This window comes from Cyphomyrmex costatus, unplaced genomic scaffold, assembly GCF_001594065.2.
Source record: "Cyphomyrmex costatus isolate MS0001 unplaced genomic scaffold, Ccosl1.0 scaffold16, whole genome shotgun sequence".
Classification (NCBI taxonomy): domain Eukaryota; kingdom Metazoa; phylum Arthropoda; class Insecta; order Hymenoptera; family Formicidae; genus Cyphomyrmex; species Cyphomyrmex costatus.
In genome coordinates this window covers 844,765-867,879 of record NW_017275609.1, presented here as the reverse complement: position 1 = coordinate 867,879, position 23,115 = coordinate 844,765, and the positions used below count along the sequence as shown (strand labels likewise).

The following is a 23,115-nucleotide window of genomic DNA, read 5'->3' as shown; positions in this document are numbered from 1 at the left end:
AATTCTTTTTGACATGTGTAATAAATAATAAAATGTTATGTAATATAAATTGATTTTATAATTTAGAAACATTTAATTAAAGAGAGAGAGAAAGAGTTTGTTTCAGTTATGTTAGTGTATCATTTAAAGCCGCTTACTGTAATTCAAGCTGACTATGTGTATTATCGATCATTATGAGAATTAATGTGCCATGTTATTAAAGGCAACAATCTTAATTATCAACTTTCCCTAATCAGCTACTTTTCATCTTTAATCCTCTTGTGTTCTCCGTAATTGCCATGATCGTTCTCTCCAAACATTTGAGAAGACTTATTTAACGGTTTACATAATTCGCATGAATTTACTCCGCACGTGTCGAACGGTATACGGTGTTAGCGAATTCACGTCCGATGTGCTAACAGTACTCGTTAATTATATCTCATAATAATTCGTGCACTACGCACGTCACTGAATCTATTTCACAATTCATCGTTTTCATAGTGCCTCTGATTTCGCACATATCCTCGATTCACGCAAATTCTCAGAATTATTTATCTTCGTTACAATTCGCAAGACTTGACCCAATTTGATCGCACTTTTAAATAAAAAAAGAAAAAGGAAAAAAAACAGAAAGTTTTCAACGTTGAAAGTGTAATTCTTGCCAAAAAGGGACTCCAGCCCTCCCTTCTTCTCCTCTCTTGGTTCTCTTTCTTTCACTGCGGTTTCCTCCACCTTAGTCCTGGATTATCGCACTGCAGATTAGCAGCAACTAGCTTGATTCATCAGTATCGAAAAAGCCCAAACTCTTTCTCAGAAAAGTTACTTCCCTCGTTAGCCATCGTCAACGAGTGCAGACAGCCGGGACATAGAGCTTATTCTTTCCCTTCCTCTTCGTCTTCTCCCCTTAGTTGCTCCTTCCTATCTCGTCTCTTTACGGTGAGCTAAACGGGTCCGTTAGGAACGTCATTTGATCTCGTTTCTTTCTCGTTTTCAACTCATCGTCAACGTGTGTCAACCACCCGACTTCGCGCGACTTTTTTCATCTCCTTTTCCTCCCGTCCGTTTTCTATTTCTCTCTCGCAGCTTTTTCTTCTCTTTTTCCTACCCCTCATCCTATATTCGGATCCCAGATCGAATGGAAACTCGAGGACGATCAGTAAACTCGAAGTTACGATCGGAAAGTAGAATCGATCGATCGGGGTTCCGATGGGAAATTATCGTCAGGAAATTGGTGGAATTGAGACGCGCGATGGAAGAACAGAGTTAAATCTGGGATACTACCATGGGGGTACTACCGAAAGAAGCGTCAGAAACGTATCGCTTGAACGAATCTGATCACTTTAAACCCTGATTATGAATGCCCTGAGGATTCTTGTGAAAAAGAATCGCTTCTGAATTTTTCGAACGTTTGATTACATAAGACTGTACGTAGTACATACACGTCTAAAACGTAAATCACTTTCTCTCGGAGAATTTGACGTCGCTAGACCGGAAATTAATCATCATGTGACGATCATGCTCGCTCACGCGACTCGAGCTTTTTCCCGCGACACGATATCGCTCTCTTTTCCTCGTAATCTTATTTTCTCTTTCATCAACGGTAGTACTTCCTCTAATGATGTCCCGAAGAAAGGATTTTCAATTATGATAAACTGCATTAAATATAAATAACACAAGAAATTTTATTCTGTGAATACATAGCTTTATGAAACTGCTATAAGCTTCAAACATCTAATAAATCGAAAATAATAATTATTAATAAATAAGCACAGCTCTTAGATTAGAATGATTAAAAATGTATTAAGATAACATTAATTTTTATTTAAAAAAAAGTAAGATACATATATTATAAGAAAAAAATGTTTCAATGAAATTCATTTTTTCCACAAAATAACAAGAAGAAATAAGAGCTTCTTAAACGTCAAAACAAATCTTGCAAAAAAAATCGAGACATTTTTTTGATTATCATATTCTCTGGAATGATTTTAGAACTAAAAGTTTAATATTATTCTAATTCGAGGAAATTTCTATCTTTAAACAATGTTTCTGTGAATCAAAATTTATTTAGCTCTAATTTTTTCATTAAATATAACAATACTAAATATGTAATATGAAGTTTTTCTTTCTTTTTTTTTTATTATGGTTCGATGTGGTGCGCGACGTTCTGCTTTCTAATGACACCGGTAGCGATTTTTCCGTCATATTGTTTTAGGGAGATTTGCGCGCGATCGCGGACGAATCTAACGCCAATAAGAAAGCTATGACTGACGTCTTCATTGTTCTGTTGAAAATCCACTGCGGACAATGAGAGGCTATTCGTAGCCGAAGCAACGAGCAGAACAATACTTGTCGGCACAAATATTGCTCGTGCAGCGCTGCTACTTTACGTTGGTTTCTTACAATGAAGTTCAGCAAGGCTGAAATGCATTATAATCTTTACTCAACGATAAAGTCCAAATCGAGTCATAAAAAACGTATAAAAAGCGAACTGTGAACGCAGAATGAATTATTTCTAGTGTATATTAAAAGAGCAAATAGAAGTCAAACAATTAAATAATTTGATAAATTATAAAATATTATTTGAAAATAAATTTTATTTGTTTTTACTACAATATTATTTTATTTATATTTAAATTTTCAAAGGCTATAAATAAGAAATTTTATTTAGTTAAGTTAATTTTAATTAAATTTTTTTAATCTAGCTTTTTAATTGAATTATATTTAAATTTTATTTTTTAAAATCGATTATATCATTAATTTAAAATGTATCAATTTATTTTAGAATCTATACGAAGGATGTAAAATTATTATTAATTATTATAGATATAATATGTAGTCTTGATCACACACAAGTACAATGCACCCTTAATTTATTTGCACATTTTGGAAAATGTATTAATAATAATGAAAAAAGAGTTTTTTATATAAATATTAAAAAAATGTTTTTCAAGAATAAATATTACTTTTTAATCAAATAATAAAACTTTTTAATTTATTTTTTGTTAAATATATAATATTTAAGTCAATTTGTGAGAATACTTTATACTTTTACACACACAACATTTAATAAAAAATTACAAAATATACATCCTTTCATACATACACAAACGAAAAGTGTGTGTGACTTTACTTGAAATTCGTGATATTGTTTTATTTTATCGCGCACATCATATGCCACTCTTTCTAGATTTGCGAGTTGTTCGTATTTGTACATACACGATCCAATAATAGCGCCATGTCGATTGGGCGTTTTGTAATTTCGAATGCACAACCTTCGGAAGAACAAATCGAAGCGACGTGACAAAATTACAATGTTAAAATTCGTTTGCTTGTTTTGTTCGAACGTTTGCTCCGACGAATGCAGTACTCTCTACGTCTGATTAATAATCGCGCTGCATACCTATATTGTTAAATTATTGATTTTATTATTAAGAGCGATATCTCTATCTCTATCTTACTCTGTCCACGTCTGTAGCTACAATAACGAATCGTTTGATATGAACGAAATATTGCTTCGTAATGTAGAAAGAATCATAACGGAATGTCAATCACTGTCTGCAACCGCAGCATTAATTAAGATAATGCATTTTTGCAATTTTAAAGAATTGACGTTTGATAAAATACAATAATATAAAGAATAAAAATAATAAAGTATTAAATATTACAATACAATACATGGTATTACGATGGTAAGCGAAATTACAGTATCCGTGTGAATAAACTTTTAAACGAGCTATTACATTCTATAAAGTAAATTATGTGGCTTACACATCAAGTGATGACTACATCAAAGTGAACCGTGAATTTTAATTAAATTGCGCGCGCGCGCACACTTGATGCGAAACTTGCGTATTCACGCAAGAATATGCGACGGCTCGGAAGATGGTGCTCGTCGGAGATTTGATTGCTATCATGGAGGAGTGTGACTTTGACAGAGACGACACCATAGATACGGACTCCTTGGAGTTCGAGGTAAACATGACATACATATAGTCTTAAGGTTTATGAAAACCGCAATAATAATCTTACTGTGAGGCAATCACTTAATAATAATCCATCTGCCCAATCAGCAGACAATGGTTTAAAAATATATTTTTATATAAAATTGTGTATTTTTGTTAAAAAAAATATATATATTTTGAAAACGTTGTCTGCTAATTGGATAGCAGCGATCACACTTTCTCCATTTGCTAAAAATAAATTTGGCTTACTTGCGAAACGAAATCTTGTGATGTAATAGAATTATCTTAATAGTGCGTTACATATTTCTAAATCAAATTATATTAAGGATTTCTTTTAATAAAGAGCGGAAAGGTACTTTTATTTATATATTGGTATTAAAGTATATTTCTAATATCATTTATTTAATTTATTTTTTATTATTTATATCACATCGTTTTTTGCGTTTTTGCAGGCTACGCAGCCGTCGACATGCCCCAAACAATTAGACTTAAGCAAGGCAGGCCTTTCAAGGGTTCCCGACAGCACGATTGCTTTTCCAGCAATAGAGGAGCTCGCATTAGGATGCAATCAGTTCACTAACGTTGATAACAATCTGAAGCTTCTGCACAGGTATACTTTCTTCTGCGTCTGCATTAAGTCGCTTCAATATGGAATAATACAAAAACTTTCTTCCATTCATTTTCCACAACTTTTCATTTTCTCTGATTATTATGTGATAAAAAGAAAAGCTAAGCAATAACGTTCGACTTCAATGAGATTAACGAGAGAAAAAGCCGATAAAAAAGAAGAAAAAGGGAAATTAAATTAATCCTTGTAAAATATCGAGTAATTAGAACACGGATAGATTAACTCCTTCTTCGATAGGAGCAAAGAAAAGCGTGTGAGTGTCCGATAACACAAACGCGGCGAAACTGCAAGTAAACTTTAATTGGTAGTTAATTTGTACGTAACTCTTCATTCCTTCCCGTGTAGGTTTCCTAAACTTCATACCGTCCATCTGGAGAACAACAATCTCCACAGAATCCCAAGGGAATTGCTGGAGCTGCCAACGCTGACCTACCTTAATCTTTCAGACAACAAGATCGAGATAATTCCAGTTGACATTTGCCGACTGATCAAGTATGCCTATAATTTAATAATTTATTTATTCATCTATCTGTTCTGTTTATGACAAAGGTAGATTAGATTAATAATCCCCTTTTAAACAGAAAAGGTTTTCTCGCATGTTTATTCTTCGTTATCAGAAGAGACTGATTTTTATCAGACGTAACAATTATCTCTAAAATCTTTTTATCAATTATATGACTCGTTTTCTATTTAAATAAACTTTAATTAAATAACTATGATGCATCGTGCTTTTCATCTCTTTAAGTGTTTTATAATAAAACAAAACATGCTAGAATAATCGAACTTTTTGAAAATTCCGACTTATTAATTATTTTAAAAATTATTATTTTTTTTTAATTATTTATTCTTTAGCAATCACTGCAACGGCATATCTATTTTTTATAATAAATCGATATAGCAGGTTGTATGCATTAATATGCACGCAGCTAAATTTTCCCTCCATGCCTGATTTATGCGCGTCAACCTAGAGGAGTACAATTGATTACCAACACATTAATCACGCGAGCTATTGTCGATCAGCGCTGATAACAGGCTTGTGTGGAAAATCACGCGTGATAATAATCGAATAATGCTGTTAATTGTCTGATTTTCTGAAAAACGACGACGTTTGTTGATATTAGGAGTCGAGAAACATATAATATCGATTATAGAGAATTATATAATATTATAATACATCAAAATGGTTTTAGTCTTTTGTTCCGAAATGAAGAGCTACGTAGTGAGAAATTAAAATATTGTAAATAAGTTAAAATAATAACGAAGCAAATTATATGAGAATTTTTTGTTTCTCGCGCGCGATTTAATAAATCATTTTTTATTTATAATAATTCACAATTTATTTTTAAATTTATAATAATTTTTTTAATGTTAAAATTGTATTATCTACCAAAATATGTTTCAAAATAGATTTCTCGAAATGAGTTCTAAATAGATCCACTATTAGTAGATATATTGTTTTTTTAATTTACTAAACAAATTTTTAATTAATATCTAAGCAAAAATAGAAATAATGAAAAATGATTATAAATAGAAAAATAATTTAGTAATTAATAGTTAAATAATGGAGAATACAGTTTTCTTCTTCCTGTTAGATTTTTCGTAATTGATCTTAAAGTGTCACGATTCTTATATTTCAAGATATTTTAAAGTTTGAGGCATTATCATTAAGTTCGAGACATTATAAAGATCACACGAAACGATAAGCTTCTTATTACCGCGCAACTTTAGACAACGCACTTTAGCAAAAAATCTGATCTTGCGAGAAGGGGGGAGGCACACAATCGAGACGGAGATTACGTAAAGTTTCTCGAAAACCGCTTTCCACCGACCGGAAATGAGGATGCCGGAGGGAGGAACTACGGGGTGTGAACACGACGACGTCGCTGCACGCGCGCACATACGCATGAAAGGTAAAAGTGCTCCCCACATAGATTCGCCGTCGGTGAACTCATAAGCGAATTTATAAAATTTGGTCTTGACGATCGTCATGTAGATTACACCTCTCTGCTTTTCTCTTTCATTAGTTCCACGGTGATAATTTAGATAAATGAAGTCTCATTCATTTGGTCGTCATTAGAAGTGACATAATCGATCCCTTAGTTAATATAGTTAATATAGTTTTAGTGCATCTGTGACCCCTTTTGCTAAATTTAAATAAAAGTTCTATATGTACCTATATTCAGTAGATGATGTCTGAAACGATGATTTCATTTAAATTGATACTTCATTAAGAACCTTTATTTAAATGAATACTTCAAAGATAAAGATTTTTTTATTTTTTAAACAGAGAAGTTTTATTTTTAAACAAAGAAACTAACTATTTTGAGCAAAGAAATTAGCAAATTGCGTCTAACTTTTCATATTTCTTATATATTTAATTAAATCCAGAGACTCTTGTGCTGCCTAAATTATAACTCAAGAATATTTCCATTTTGAAATGTAAGAATTTTATTGATGTTAATTTTTTTGAATACCCCAATTTTTGCGTAATGTAGAAAATTTTACTTAATTAAGGTAATAATTAAGAAGACGAATATTATATAAAATTGTATTCTTGTTTTTCTCGAAAGAAGCCTCAACGCACCGATGCTTTCAATTATAAATCACAGCGGTGTAACGTAATATTTCTGGAAACTTACGTTCGTTTATGAGAATCTCCCGAGATCTAATTGCTCGGGATGAAGCACTCACCAAGTCCAACATAAGTTTCATAGACATTCACCTTTTCTTGGCTCGCGTGCGCCGGTTTCCACCTGAGTCTCGCCGTCTCGCGCCACTGCCTCAACGTACGACTCTTGGTGTTGCCTAACCCCGTTCTACCGCAGGAAGAGACGGCACTTTAAGGCAATTTTGCATGATTCACTTTCGATGATCGCGTCAAACGAAACGCCCAAAACGAGGCAAAAACCGAATCTGAATTTAAGATTATACGACTCGCGCGATAACACGTGCTTCCGTCGTTCCAGGTATAGTTGACCCAGTTACGAGAACAAAGGGTTTTCAGAGATAAAATATCTTACATCGAGGATCATGGAGATTTAAATCTTTATAGGTTTCTGGTATAATTAAATTCAAATTTGAACACATTCGGTGATAATAACGCAGTTAACTCGATCCTTTGTATTAAAATCACTATTTATATCGTAATAATGATTTTACCTCGGCTTTTGAACAATTTGAATATCCAAAATAGTTCTGTATAATTAAATGTACTAAATATTTTTAAAATTATATATACCGCGCGTTGAAGCAGATATAATATTCAGATAGATACAATTTGAATAGATTTCGACGGAGATGCGTATTTGTAGTACGTATCGTATATTACGTATATCCTTCAAACAGCATAATTTGGCAACGTTATTCACGTGGAATCAAGGTATCATATGTAACACGGATTTCACCGGCTTGCCGCCCATCGCTGGTGCATGTCCGGTCTAAGCCACAGCGCATTATCGCTCGGTCCCGCTTCGTACACCGGCAGACAATTTCTGTTCTGTTACATCAGAGTGGTCAGCCAACCCATTCTCGGTTTTGCCTCCCTCTTCTTCCCTCGCCACAAGACGGTATCCTCAAGAGGAATAAGTTTGCCTTTCAACCGACCTCTTTAGTCCTCGGAAGAACCGCCGCGAGTGTGGATCTCCGAATGCAAAAATCGCGCCACGAAAAACCGAGAGGATCGCTTCCGAATCGCCACCGGAAATTCTGTGGTCAGAGAGAAATTTTTTTATCCATAAATTTTTTTATTTGTAGGGACAATCGCGATTGTTTCTATTATTAAAATTTATACATGACCGTAGGATCAACGTTTAAAAATCGAATAGTTATTGTGTCGTAAAAAATCTTTTAATCTGCGAAAATTTAAATCTCACTATGCAATATATACATTTACAAGTTCGATGGTGAAAGTTCTGTATGTGTAATGTATGATTTGCAATTTGCAAAATTTGTCTCGTAAAGTGAGAATGTTGCTCACAGAGAGGATGTATTGTTGTTTACGATGAGCCAAGGTATTCCAGCACTTTGTAGCATTCGGAAAGAATGCAATATTGGGAAAAAAGTCGTCGATTCAAGGGATTTTTAACATCTACAGAGCGTCACACTTTTATATAGGTATGACATACGTTTTTATTCGACACAAACAACTCTACTAAATATAAGACATACAGCAATTAATATAATAAGATTAATCACCCCAGATATTTATGACTTTAATATTTAAATATTTCTTTACACGATACATTATTAAAATATATAACAATAAAAGAATAGAACTCGTAAAAATGAAATCTACGGAATACATCCAGAGTGTTCTTCAAACAACATTGTTTGATGATAACAATCGTATCTACCGAGCGTACTGAAGAAAGTACTTCAGGTACTTGAACACTGCCTCACTTTTGAACGAACGTGTGCGCAGTAACATCAAAAAGCAAGAAGTACCAAATTAGGTAAGAAACAATGAGTGCACGTTTTAAAATAAGGCAACAACAGCCTCGTATAGCAAAACTTTCTTATTTTTAACGACGATAGTAATATATTTATTTACGATCTGTTATAATCAACTATTTAATTTTTATATTCTTGCATCATATCTTTTTAACAATCTGTAATTATTTTCTCTGTATATGCAATTATTTTCGATGTCATTTATTGGAAACTTATTTATAGAAATATTGACAGTATTTTGTAATCGTGAACATTTGTGTTAGTTTTTTTCGAAATATTTATCATTATTTCGTTACTCTCAGATTTTATTTTCTCTTTCTTATGTATTACTAAAGATACAATGTCTTAAATTGTTTTAAAACTTTTTTTAATTAAAATTGTACTTCTTGAATTTTTAATAGTTTATATAAAACAACGTAAAAACTGTCTTAATATCTTTAAGAATCTTCTTTCAAAGCGTTTTTTAAAGGATCGATCATAACCTTACTTAATGATATTAAACAGAAAAGATGCGCGGGAAAAATAAAGCACATTATACATACTGGTTTTAACATAAAAATAAGAATTTTAATCAAGTTTTTTGTCAAATTAAAAGCGTTTACTGATAAGAACTGCTTTATGGCAAAAATCGAAAGTCTGCCTGATGACACAGATGTTTACTGCAACGAAGGTTTTCACTATAATTCGAAACTTTCTACTCAAGTGCACATCCTGTGGGCGGCTCGCTCGTTTAGGTTCACCGACTCGCGTGTCCGAAGCTTCGAAATACAATTCACAGTAGCTAAAAACTTCACTGCTACTACATCCGCAAAAACTATAATTTACGAATCAACTTTTCCAGGTATAGGTTCTTCCTCTATTAATTAATACTTTAAGAAAAAGTGGCAAAAAAGTTCAAAATAATGTTACAAACTTCGATCCTGTAAATAATGAACGAGGTGTTCTCTAATTTTACATTATATATTCAATATAATAAAATCTTTTTATCTTTATATTTTTGTCCTGTTTTAATAATTTATATGTATTTTAATACTAGATTGATTTATGTATGATTATAATATTTTACAGTACCAAAAATGGAAATGCTTTAATTAGAAAACAACAAAAAACAAAGAAAACAAACAAACAAACTTATTTAAATATGAAAAGAGTATAAAGGTTGAGCTTATAATGAGACTAATATAGTGTAGTAAGTTGTAATCCATAAGAAATTGACTCAACACAGTCGAATGTGAAGAAAATAATCGATTATGATTGGTCATCTTCTTTCAGCTTACTGCTTACTACGCAATATTACTTCCATTGTAGACAATCCATAAATAAAACACACATTAATTCAAAGTCAACTTGAACTCTTCGTTTCTTAAATGTTAATTAAGAATTGTGTTAATACTATCAATAATTTTAAATCTATATTAATTTATTCGCGATGCAATCTCTGTTTATTAAATATAACTTTACCATCGTGTTACAGTTTGAAAGAACTGATCCTTGACCGCAATGGCATCAAAGACTTACCGGACGAAGTGACACGGCTGAGAAACTTGAGGAATATTTCCCTCGTCGGAAATTTACTCAATATCGTACCATCCTTTTTCAAGATGCGAGCTCTCACTCTGACAGTAAGTTAAACTATCATAAATAATATAATAAATAGTTAATAATAAATGATTTAATGCAAAAAGAAATCCTTCAAATTAAATTGATAAGAATCATGTTAAGTTAAAAGAATGAAAAATTAATAAGTTACTTATAACAAAATTCAATAAATAGAAATAATTCTATTAAAAAAAACTTTATGTATCGTGTAATACATAAATATATAAAAATCTAGGAAAATATGTATATATATATATATCTCTCTCGAGTACATAAAGAAATTAGAAATAAACTATAAGTGTCTGAAATGTTAGATAGATTACAATGGCAATGATAAAGTGTGTGGGAGTTTCTACACTTTTACAGTAAAAGTAATATTACATACGTGAATTCTAAGCGGTTTTTATATTGATCCTCTTTATTCGACCTTGACCCTTGTAGCTTGGTCTATTCGCACGTGTCTGACATATAGACATTTTATTACTGATCATACTTGTTATTATTGATTATACATGTTATAACAAAAATATGTTTTGCTCGCAATATTATGTTGTATTTATTACGTATAAAAATATCCTCAAAAAATTTTAATGAAACATAAAACTGTAATACTTAATTTTTTAACATTAATTGATGTTGCTATTGTACTTCGTTTTAATAATGTAAGTTATACACATTCATTTACATGATTTTTAATCAATATCTTTAAAATTACAATTATCAATAACATCAAAAAAGTTTCCGCGAAAAATTTTTTGAAGATACAATTAAGATTTTTCATAATTAAGAATATTACTTACGAACTAACATAACTTCATAATTAAAATACGTACAATATGTTTATTATAATATCAGCTCATTTTCTGATGGATTTGTGAAAGAATTAAAAAAGTATATACTTTTCTAAGTTTTAGTTCCACAATTTACAGTTAATTCTTAACCAAGGTTCAACTTTAATCATCTTTTTCTTTGGAAAAGAATTGTAATGAGACGAGGAATAAGGCATGGTCCGATTCACGTTTACAACTTTTAAAAATTCACTTCAGCCTTGTTGTTTAATTGTTAAATATTAAACAAAGACAAATATAATGCTTATGAGCTGCGTTGTGAGCCGCGCGTGAGGAGCATGAATTGGACCATGGCTTGAGTTAAATCTTGATTAAGAGTTAACCACGAGTTGTTGAATGTCACTTAAATAATTTAATATTGGTTTAATTTATGACCCAGTTTTCACCGGGTACAACAAAAAATTGTTATAGACTCATCAAGTGTTCCCCTCCACGGAAATCTTTAGTAAAAGGCGAAAGATTTATTCGTGATTTGAAGAGAAACCAGAGTAACGAAGTGATGCTATAACGATCCTTATATAGATGAGCAGATCAAATTTTACTTGCAAGAAATATTCCAAGTTGAGGGCCCTCTCCTGGCCAAATTTGGAACTAACAGCGTCGTGTCCCTAATAGATAGTCCTTAACCTTAGAACGATATACTGGATTTAGCATACCTGACCTGTTTTAGAGCGTTTTTCAGCAAGGGTACAATGCAACACAGTGTAACAATCGTTACATCTTTGTTGTCAATATTAAAATTAGATAAAATTATTCAGATTATTATTATTACTTGAATGAAGGGCAAACAAATGTGTGTATATTTGTTGATAAGAAAAATACAATTAAAGAAGGAAACAGAAATTCTAGGAAATCATTTCTTTCAAAGATTAATTGTCGACAAAATTAAAGTAAAAAAGGCTTTTCATAAATAATATAAAATTATTCCAACATTGAATTTAGAGAAATAAATATATCGTAATCGAATATCTCAAATTTGTATATATTGGTTCCCAAAATTAAAAAAAATTTTTAAGATATTTTATTTATTTACATAACGATCCACAGGAAGTTCTGTCGAAGACAGATCACGGGAAGTCTTACAAGGACGAAAAAGTTAATCATAATAATTTACATAAGATCAATCTGAGAAACAATCAACTGAAAGGAAATATAATTTTGGGAAATTACGGAGTAAGTTTATATAACATTTACGAAATTTTTATTTTGTTTCAATTCTATATATTTGTTTTTTTTCTAATTCACTAATTTACAAATAAAAAATCTTTTCGAAAAAGATAAGATAAAAAAAATAATTAACATAAAAAATAACTTGATGTTTATTTCTTTTTTATGAATAAAGAATCTGACGCATCTGGACGTGAGCGAAAATAGCATTGAAAAATTGGACATTAGTGCTCTGCAAGAATTGAGAAGTGTACGCTGCGGACGAAATAATTTAACGGAATTAACCCTTTGCGGTCGAAACCTAGTATCGCTTATTGCTGGTAATAATAGTGAGTGTAGATCTTTTATATGTATTGTACAATAATGTATGTACCTTTTATTACTTAGTTAATACAATATTGAGATAAAATTGAAAAATAAAAAAGTAAGGGAATAAAATTGGAATACAAATATTTATTTTTCTACAGGATTGAAAAAATTAATCATCGAACCTGTGCCAACTAATCTGGAGCATTTGGATGTTTCCTAGTGAGTGAATGCAATATAAATTAATATACATGTTAACATCAAATCTAAAAATTTTACAAAACACTATTAAATCCTAATCTTAAAAGTTATTAATCTCGGTTTACAAGATTTTTTAAAGTTTATTTTGTATATTTCAATTTTTTTACTATTTAAAATGTACTTTTTATTTGAGCGCTTTATCCTTAAGCTAAAAACAAGAATATGTAAAATTATAGTCAGTGATCTATTTAAATATAACACTATTTAATAGCAATTATAAATATGTATTTTAGCAAATTCTTTAATATACCATTTAATATAACATACTAATAGATTTTATAATGTATTTTTTGTTATTTAATTAATTTCTATTTGATGTGAAAAATTTGTATTTTTTTTGCTTTGCTCTCAGCAATAATTTAGATGCGTTGCCGGAATGGACAACTGAATTGCCAGCATTGCGCGTCCTTTTCGCATCGCACAACGCTCTCACGGCTCTCCCAGACAGGTTGTTGTCACAACCCTCGAGACTAGAAGTTCTCCATCTGCCTCACAACCGGCTGCAAGCCCTACCACCGCCCAGGAGACCATTGAATATCGTACACTTAACTCTGCAGGGCAACATGTTGACCACGTTGCCAACCAGTTTTTTTACAAATACTGAAAAGTGAGACATTTTATATACAATTTAAATTTTGTTAATAAATATATATATATATTATCCCCATATTTCTATTTTAAAATAACAGGAACGAATAATAATAATAGTAGTAATACAGCATCTATAATAATTTTTAAAAATCATAATCACTTTATGTCAAACCTGAATTGTTATTAAATTCGAATGAAGCTGCTCTTAAATATATTTTATTTAATATAAAATTTAAAATAAAATTATAACAGTTTTTTTCGTAAATATTTTGCACTCAATATAGAGTTTGAACTTCGAACTCTTTTCCAGAATGAAAGTTTTAAACCTTTCCAACAATCGACTCTCCGAACTTCCGTATCGCGAAGAGGCCGGGAAAATTCACCAGGGATCGCACACCTTGGAGAAATTATACATCACGGCAAATTGTCTGACTGATACCGCTCTAGACGCTCTCGCAAAGTTTACGTCTTTGAGGATTCTTCATATTGCTTATAACACCTTGGATACGCTTCCAGAAAGGTGAGGCTATCATTCTTTGTTAAAGATACGGAGAAGAACAATGTTCATTTTATATCAGTTATCAAATAATATATAATGGACGCGAAATGTGAATAGATAATAAAAAAAACATCAGTAACTTATAAAAATCAGTCGTTCGAAAAGTGCGATTCTAGTGTTTATATATATGAGATATTTGAGATAGTTTTATGTTTATTTTTAAAATTGATGTAAAATCTTGCAGTTGCATAGCTGCTTGGAGTGACTTGGAAGAGTTGGTGTTGTCTGGAAATCGATTGCAGTACCTTCCTGACAACGTGGCAAATCTGCGACATTTGCGCGTGCTACGCGTACATTCTAATCGGCTATTAACATGTCCTACCTTTAGCAGAACAGCGTCCTTGAAGGTGAGGATATGAATATCAATGCATATCGAGCAATTAATTCTTTGTATTTATAAAGAGTTGACTTAAAAAGCGAAAAATTGTAGTGACCTTTCGTGATTTATTAAATATACACATGTTAATATATAATACAATCTTTATTAAATATACGTATAAAAGAAAAGAATACAAAATATATTTTATTATGGATGCATAAAAGTAAAAATCTAACAAAAATATGTAAAAACACGTAAAATTAAAAAAATTAAAAAAATTTTTTTATGACATATTTTATTATATAAGCTATAAAAAATTATTTATCTATAAATTTTTAAATTTATTATTATATTAACATTTTAGTTTTAGTATATATTTTTGTTACCATAAAATAATTTTAATATTACAGTTTTGTTATAATACTATATATAAGTGTGATACATTTTATGAAATTACAATGTTTGGAGTGTGCTCATTTTCATAAAATAGAATATATGCCAACGTAAAAATATATCTATAGAAGGACGCAAAAATATTAATAATACATGCAGTAAGATAATAAAAGCACAATAAAATAAAATATTTATTTCGTTCAGGTGTTAGATCTGGCACATAATCAATTGGACAGGGTAAATCTGGCCACACTGGTTCCATCACAACTGCAATTTCTTGATATATCCTGTAATTCCCGACTGCATGTGGACCCGCGACAGTTTCAAGATTATAGATCTCAAAGGCCAATATCTTTGGTGGATGTATCTGGACAGAACAGACCCAGTTTACCATCTCATCCGCATCAACAAGAAATTGTTGCGGCAGAAAAGAACACCGAACAACCGTGGCGATTAGGTTTTTCGGAAACTGCCGGTTCGCGCGAAAAGTAAGATTATTATTTATATTCCATTTATTTATATATTTCATTTATTATATTTCAATTATCAGGAGATGCGTAGTGTCTCCGGCCATGTTCATTTATATTTATTCTCCCAAGATTGATATAAATTATATAGAAAAAAATAGACAAAAAAAAAAAAACATTACCTTTTTATTGCAAGAAATTTATTTTTACAAAATAATATCGCAATATTATCTGCATTCTGATGAACTTGAAAACTTTATGTTTGTACACAGGCTATACATTTCCCAAGTGCGAATACCATCCTTTTGTAACGTCGAAGGTCTGTTTGGTATATTTGATGGTGGTTCCAACCAAGAAGCACCTAGCGCTCTTCAAGAAATGATTCCTCGTCTTTTGCTGGAGGAACGAACGGTCCGGGAGACGTCGAAGGAATACTTGAAATATACCCTGTTGTCGGCACACAGAGAGCTCAAGGAGAAAGGTCAAAAATACGGCGTAGACGCAACTCTGGTCCACATAGTGAAAATGTCATCACAACAGGGATATTCAAAATCCTCGATCAAATATTCTTTGAAAGTGGCTTCTACCGGGGACGCCAAAGCTGTCCTCTGTAGAGCCGCGGGTCCCTTGACCTTTGCCAAGTCTAAAAAGAACCAGACAGTTAAGAATCAACTTGGTAACGCTGCCATGTTCCCGTTGATAGTGCCCGATCCGATGTACGATGAAGTGACTCTGGAAGACGACGATGAATTTGTCATAGTTGCTAATCGAAGATTATGGGAGGTTCTAAGTGTTCAAGAGGCCGTAAGAGAGGCCAGAGCCGAGGCCAGTCCTGTCCTAGCCGCTAAAAGACTTCAGGATCTGGCGCAGGCTTACGGTGCAGAGGACAATCTGAGCATCATCGTCGTTCGGTTAGCGGGACCAAGTCCAGGCGACATGGATCAACTCATGCGTGAACTTAGGCATGCCGTTGGTAAAAACAGAAGTCAAAGTGATAGCGTGTGTCCTTGTCCTTGTTGCATGCCGCCAACGACGCACAAGCCACCAGCTGCCTGCTGTTGTCACGCGAGCGAAGGCTATTACCTTAATGGCGTGTTAAAAAATATTGTAAGCAGGTAAGGAAACACACACACAGAATATTGCTAATAAATATGATAGAAAGTAAGTTGATTAATATCATGAATTTGTCATCAAAACATATAAAATGCATAAAAGCAATATTAATGTCTTTGAACTATCTGATAATCTAATTATATAATTTTATAAAAATTGATGTGACACTTTAAATAATCATATATTTTTGTTATATAAAAATTTGTTAAAAAGTATCTATCAATATTCTACAAAATTAAAACTCGAATATTTTTCATAATTATTAGAATTATCTCTTTTATCGAAAATGTCGAGATTTATTCTTGTTACTTTTATAAAAATATATACTACAATTTTCCTAACAATTGGAAACTAATTTTATTTTTTATAAAGAATTTAAATATGTTACTATAAAATTTGTGGCATTTACTTGGCATTTGCAGATCCAATAAAGTTCACGGTGGTTCCGGAAGATACTTCAAGAATTCTAGATCGACACAAGAGAACGAAAGTCCTCCGTACAGAGACGACCGCAGTTCGCCAAGTGGACAGTCTGATCAAGCCAGTGACAGCACTTTCAAGTCTCGTCATCCATCTGGAAGGATGTGGTCTGGAAGTGCAGCTGCCAGGGCGACAAATAAAGCTCACCAGAGTGTTCTAATGCAGGAAAATGGCATGCGAAAAGTAAAATTGCGAATTTCTTTGTCAATATTATTTCGTAAAAAATATTTTCACAAACGCACACTGGCAAAGAAATGCTAAAAATTATACTTTTTACTGAGGTAGTAAATATGATAACAAAAAATTGATGACAGTTCAATTCTTTGCGCACAATGTGTTCGTAAAATATACATGCGGAAGTGTGATACGAAATAAGCAAGAATGTAAGTTATGTTTTAATATATATACTGCTAATACTGAAAATTTACAGGATAACAAAAAAAAAGTTTAGTCACAAAATTTTATATTTATTAATATCATTAGTAATGTATTTTTAGAAAAATGCAAATTCTGGAATGTTATTATAACTACATCTTATTAAATATCAAAAATATATAATAATTAACATTAAAAATTTGTTTTTTAAAATATATACATGCATATTATTAAAAGATACGTATCAAATACCAAGCTCATTTATCATCATTTTGACACCAAAATAATATCTGTAATATTATTTTGACTCTAAAATGACGGTAAATAATTACCTGGCTAATAATTTGACACATTTTGTAGCTACTTTTTTGTCACTCTGTGTAAGTCATGTTATGTAAACTATATATTTTTAATATTGGCAGTGTATCTCGGAACACAACATATTTGTAAGAGGTAAAAAATACAAAATCTTTATTATTTCAATTTTTTTGTTTCTTAGGTATCACCTTGCCTTCCTACGCAAGAGGATGCTATCTCGGAAAGATCTAGCGCCCTCAGCGAGGAGCAATTTCGTTGCTGGGAGTATATGCTTGAACAGAACACTCAGCTATTATTTGATAAGGAGTTGGACACGTTGACGAAAGCACCATTACACCGCGGCCAGTCAAGATCGACGCCGCAATTGGGGAGCAATCTACCCTTCCTGTCGAAAAGGTTCGGCAGCGCTCGATCTTTCAATCCTTCGTTATCACGACCGCCGATGGTCCGTTTCGGTAGCGGACGAAGATTGCTGAACGGTGGACCAAATGCTGCCTATTTCGGTAGCCTGCAGAGGTTAATGCCGTACAATCTTGAATACGACTTTGCTGTTATCCAAGAAAGAAATGGTATGGACTCGTTGGAGCAAGACGCCACGAGGATGCAGCAGTATTGGGGAGTTGCCACTACAGAATTGTAAATGAAAGTCTAATACAAAGATACTAATTGTAAGTACAAGATAGAAGTGCAAAAAAGCAAAATGTCTACAATACATTTAACAATGAACGAGTTTAATCGGAATTAGAGAAACGTTACACAATGTGATAACGTTTATGTAAGTCCTATCCTGAAAAAGTTGCCTCTATGTTTTAAGAAGAAATTATATTTTGCAAAAAGCACATGCAGCATTTCATTATCGTTGTCATCGTTTTAGATTGCGGAATGTAATTCATTGTACAGCTAAGTCGTTTGTTAAATCGCGATAAATTAATTTGCACTTATTTATGAACAATCCAATGTAAAGTGATTTGTCTCGGGAGGCTTGACGGCACAAGGTAATTATACCTCTGTACTCTAATTATCATTAGCTGCCGAAGTAATTGACCGAATACAATATGCCTGAGCGAAGAGTAAATCGACCATAAATGTACACAATCGCAGTAATAATATCGATCGTGTTGATAACAATGGCAAGTCTAAGATAAGCTATGGAGTTCTTCGAACCTCGTGGAAGGATAGACTACGGGATTTGTACCGTCACTTCGGTAATTCGCTCGTTTATTGCAGCTGATACGCGTACAATAAAGGGACCGCGGAAACCACTGTGCAGCCTTTACGCTACACAAAGCTTGCCTTATTTCTTTATAACGGTAGACATGCGGAAGATCTATATCTACTTTATTGCGGAACGACTTTACGGCACTGAATCACTCCGCAGAAAATGGGTCAAATAATAGAGATCGAAGAAGATCCGTTTCTGATCTTAGAGATCGGAGAATATTAAAAAATTCTTTTCTTTTACAAGACATTATCTTATATTCTTTTAATGGATTGTCCATATTTTTTTTCCAAGTTTTAACACGTTGTTACGATTTAAAACCCTTTAAAACAAGTTATTTTCATTTTGATTTAATTAAGGAACACAAATAATTTCAAAAATTATAATCCAAATTCGTATGATATGCATGTCTATTTATTCTTTTAGTGTGTCAATTTTTTCTTTGTATACATTTTTTGTTATCTTACAAATCTCAATTGTTTGTTGCTCTGTATTTTTATGTTTAGCTTGTTTAGATATCGTTGTGCTTCGTATTTTTTTCCTTATAAAGTTTAGATTGTTTACAAATAGCTTTTGTACATAATTATTACGTAATAAGTACAATTTAATATGTCTCTCTAACATTGTGACACACTTCTACGATAAACTATTGACAATGTTAAAAAACACATGATACTATTGACGCAATCGATGCGATCTCGTGTTTTCTATTACACGTAACGTGTCGATATTAGGCTTATAATATACAGGGTGTCTCTAATGAATCATATCACTATAATTCTGTGTGAAATATTATAATTGTGTTAGAGATTTATCAAAATATTAAATCGTTATTTTATAAAAATAAAAGTTATTACAGTCATATATATGTATATTATACAAAGTGGTTTTTTTAACCTGAAACTTTCAAATATCTCGAAAATTATTGGTTTTTTGGTATCTCTACCTTAATACTTTTATATGTAAAATAATTAGAGGAATCACGTTATCTAAAAAAATTACATAATTCCATTTAAAAAAGTGGAGGTGACCTTCATATCTTTTTAGCGCCCCACTTAGAAAAAAAACAACGTGACTAAAACGTGTCCCCCTCGACACCGTTCCATTTTTATTTGAAACATTTTTGTCTATTGGATTTAGTTTTCGAGATATTTGAAAGTTTCAGGTTAAAAAAACCACCCTGTATATATACATATATATAAAGAATTATAATATAGAATACTTAACTAAAAAAAACATTATTAAATATACCTTAATGTCTGTCAACTTAATATGTATCATTCTTACTTAATTATAGTGTACTAAATATATTATTATCTTATACTAAAAAAAAACAATGATTATTATATTTGACACTATACATACGTCAGTACTAATTTGATAGTACAATAGTGTCAAATTGACACAATATAGTGTCAAATTTAATTATCCTTTTAGTATAAAATAACGATATATTTAGTAGGAGCAGTGGCGACTTACATTGGGTTAAATTTGACATTATAAATTTAACAGTGATACAAAATTCTTTATTACAATTCTTTAAATGCACCAAATCTGTCATTTTATTATAAAGTTTATTGATTTAAATTTTGTATATCTAAAATCTTTCGATGATCAATAAGTTTGTAGAAACTTTTATTTGATTAAAATAATATAATAGGGTTGAGTAGAGGCACTGTATATTTGTAAGAAAGATTAAGTCGATATTACATAAGCAGTCAAAGAGCATGCTTCCGAAAGGAATTTATGTTTTCAGCCCTATAAACATGTTTGCATCATTTAAACATATTCCATTATTTCCCTTAATCGGAATTATGCTCTTCGATGAAAAAAAAAGAATCATATGAAGAAAATATTTTTTATAAATATGAAGAGATACTTTTTTATTTTTTAATATAATTGTATAATATAGAATATACCGGAAGAAAGTGTGTTCCAATAACAGATTTATATTTGTCTGAAATGCAAAAGTTCTTCAATCGTAAGGTAGATTGAGTACATTTGTATTCGTGAAGTAAACTAAAAAAACCTTTATTCTAAAAAAAATACAAGTATATATAGTGAATCATTTTGAATATAAAGAAGAAAATGTTGTTGGTACACACTTTCTCCGGGACGCCGTGTAGTAAAACTGTACCTGAGGCTGGACCAAATAAATCATGGCATGCGGCTATTGTTGTCTCTCAGAACAAATAATAACTATACATTGAAAATAGTGCATCTAAAATTTAACAAAAACGTTTGGCATTTTTATGAATTTGTAATTTTGCGTCAGAAATTTCAGATATTTATTTTGAATATTTAATACTAATACATTTTGAAGACGGAATATTGATCTTGTGACTTATTTATTTGTTTATCAAGTCTCTTACGTAATTTATTTTCTCAATCGCAAGCAAAAGTAATCGAAAACATCTTTTTTTTTCTGTTTCTAATTTTTTTCTTGTTTGTCAAGTTACAAGAAATAAATTCCGAAAGAAATTGCACAAATAAAGGTTAAAGTAAATTATTATATGTTGCAAAGAGAAGATTCTGCAATAGAATGGCATGAATTCGCTACTAATTCTAAAACACGCCATCATTCGTTACATTCTAATTTGACTTCCTGTCCATCGACGTGTCCGACACGGTATCAAATAATCGCTTCCTTCCGTGACTCCATTGCAACAGATGAATTCAACAGACAGCAATATTCTAGACATGCAGCATTTGGTTACGCTCTGTCCATCGATTAAATTCTTCGCGTTGACCTTGGGTGGCATTATCTTATTTGTAGCGTGCTATTACAACGATATCGCTTTGAATTTTTCTGTTCAAGTCACGAAAAGAAGCCAAACGGTAGGAGATTATAGAGAGAATGAGACTTTTTATTTTTATACAAATTACTCTGTAAAAATTGTAAGAATGATAAGAGAGAAAAAGAGAGAGGTGATATTACTTGATGGATTTAAAGTTTAGCTCTTTTCGTATAAAAGTTTCAAACAAAGCTTAATTAGCATAATATTTAAGGTAGAAAATTAAAATGTCAAAAAAAATTATTACAGAATTCAAAAAGAATTAGGAGGATGAATATTTTACAATATTTTTCAACACCATGAATATTTAAGTGAGAGTATAGTTTCGAATCGTATGTGAAAGAGAATAATCTTACTGATTCAGCACGTGCTTTTCCTTGGACGACTCCACCGAGAGCACGATAAGCAGTTTCTTTATCGAACTTTAGAATCTGTTATTTACTGCTATCGACAGCTATTAAATTATGCCGCCAATTTATTAATTAATTAGCAGTAACCAAGAGTTTGCGAGCATCTTGATTATAGAATAACCCATTTATCGGACTATAATATTTTCTTAAAATAAATATCTTCAATCGCATATTATAATATTAATATAATATTTCCATTTTTATTGTCACGATGAATATTCTGTTGCTTACTCTGTGTTATTAAAAATAATAAAACTATTAACAATAGAGAGAGAGAGTAATACGGCACATGTGTTAAAATGTAAAATATATCTGTTTTATATTTAATTATTTAATGTATAACTTGTTAGTAGTATAATAATAATAATAATAATAATAGTAATATAATAATAATAAGCTAATTTTTCAATTAGTTTATTAAAATGATTCTCTTGCGAGATTAAGTTTGGTCGATCATTTTATAGTCATGTACGAAAAGGAGAAAACAAGTATATATGAAGTGAGTTCATCAATCATAAATCAGAGAAAAATATTAAAATGTCCAACTAACAGTTAATAGAATAATCAGAAATAATTAGGCTCAAGGAAAGTGACTCATATCATGTCTATCACTAGTCACATTTTTATTTACAATAATCTTAAGATATCGACATGGTTTCGTAATTTCCTGAAAACATAGATACATGTAAATATATGTATAATCAAACGCGCAAGACACTATAATATCAGCGAACCCGCTATCGACATTTATCGCGAAAATGAAATGCGTAAAGAGAAGATAAATGTGACTTATTGCGGTTGAATTTTTTCTCTCGATAAGCGTCGAGCAAGCTGGAAAACAAGCATGTCGTAAATAAGCATGTCGAAGTGTACAGCT

The 23,115-nt window shown here is 31.4% G+C and overlaps 1 protein-coding gene across 1 annotated transcript in view; it reads left to right on the top strand.

Moving 5' to 3' along the window:
• Nucleotides 1-18,454, top strand: part of Phlpp (PH domain leucine-rich repeat protein phosphatase) — a 35,639-nt gene extending 17,185 nt beyond the window's left edge. The window contains exons 2-14 of the mRNA XM_018536845.1: nucleotides 4,394-4,551; nucleotides 4,915-5,061; nucleotides 10,493-10,640; nucleotides 12,513-12,638; nucleotides 12,808-12,961; nucleotides 13,100-13,160; nucleotides 13,552-13,806; nucleotides 14,101-14,310; nucleotides 14,534-14,696; nucleotides 15,266-15,549; nucleotides 15,801-16,643; nucleotides 17,064-17,304; nucleotides 17,996-18,454. Coding sequence (XP_018392347.1) covers nucleotides 4,394-4,551; nucleotides 4,915-5,061; nucleotides 10,493-10,640; nucleotides 12,513-12,638; nucleotides 12,808-12,961; nucleotides 13,100-13,160; nucleotides 13,552-13,806; nucleotides 14,101-14,310; nucleotides 14,534-14,696; nucleotides 15,266-15,549; nucleotides 15,801-16,643; nucleotides 17,064-17,304; nucleotides 17,996-18,454 — 3,249 coding nt within the window. The remainder of the gene's footprint in view (nucleotides 1-4,393; nucleotides 4,552-4,914; nucleotides 5,062-10,492; nucleotides 10,641-12,512; nucleotides 12,639-12,807; nucleotides 12,962-13,099; nucleotides 13,161-13,551; nucleotides 13,807-14,100; nucleotides 14,311-14,533; nucleotides 14,697-15,265; nucleotides 15,550-15,800; nucleotides 16,644-17,063; nucleotides 17,305-17,995) is intronic.
• Nucleotides 18,455-23,115: the final 4,661 nt, after the last annotated feature.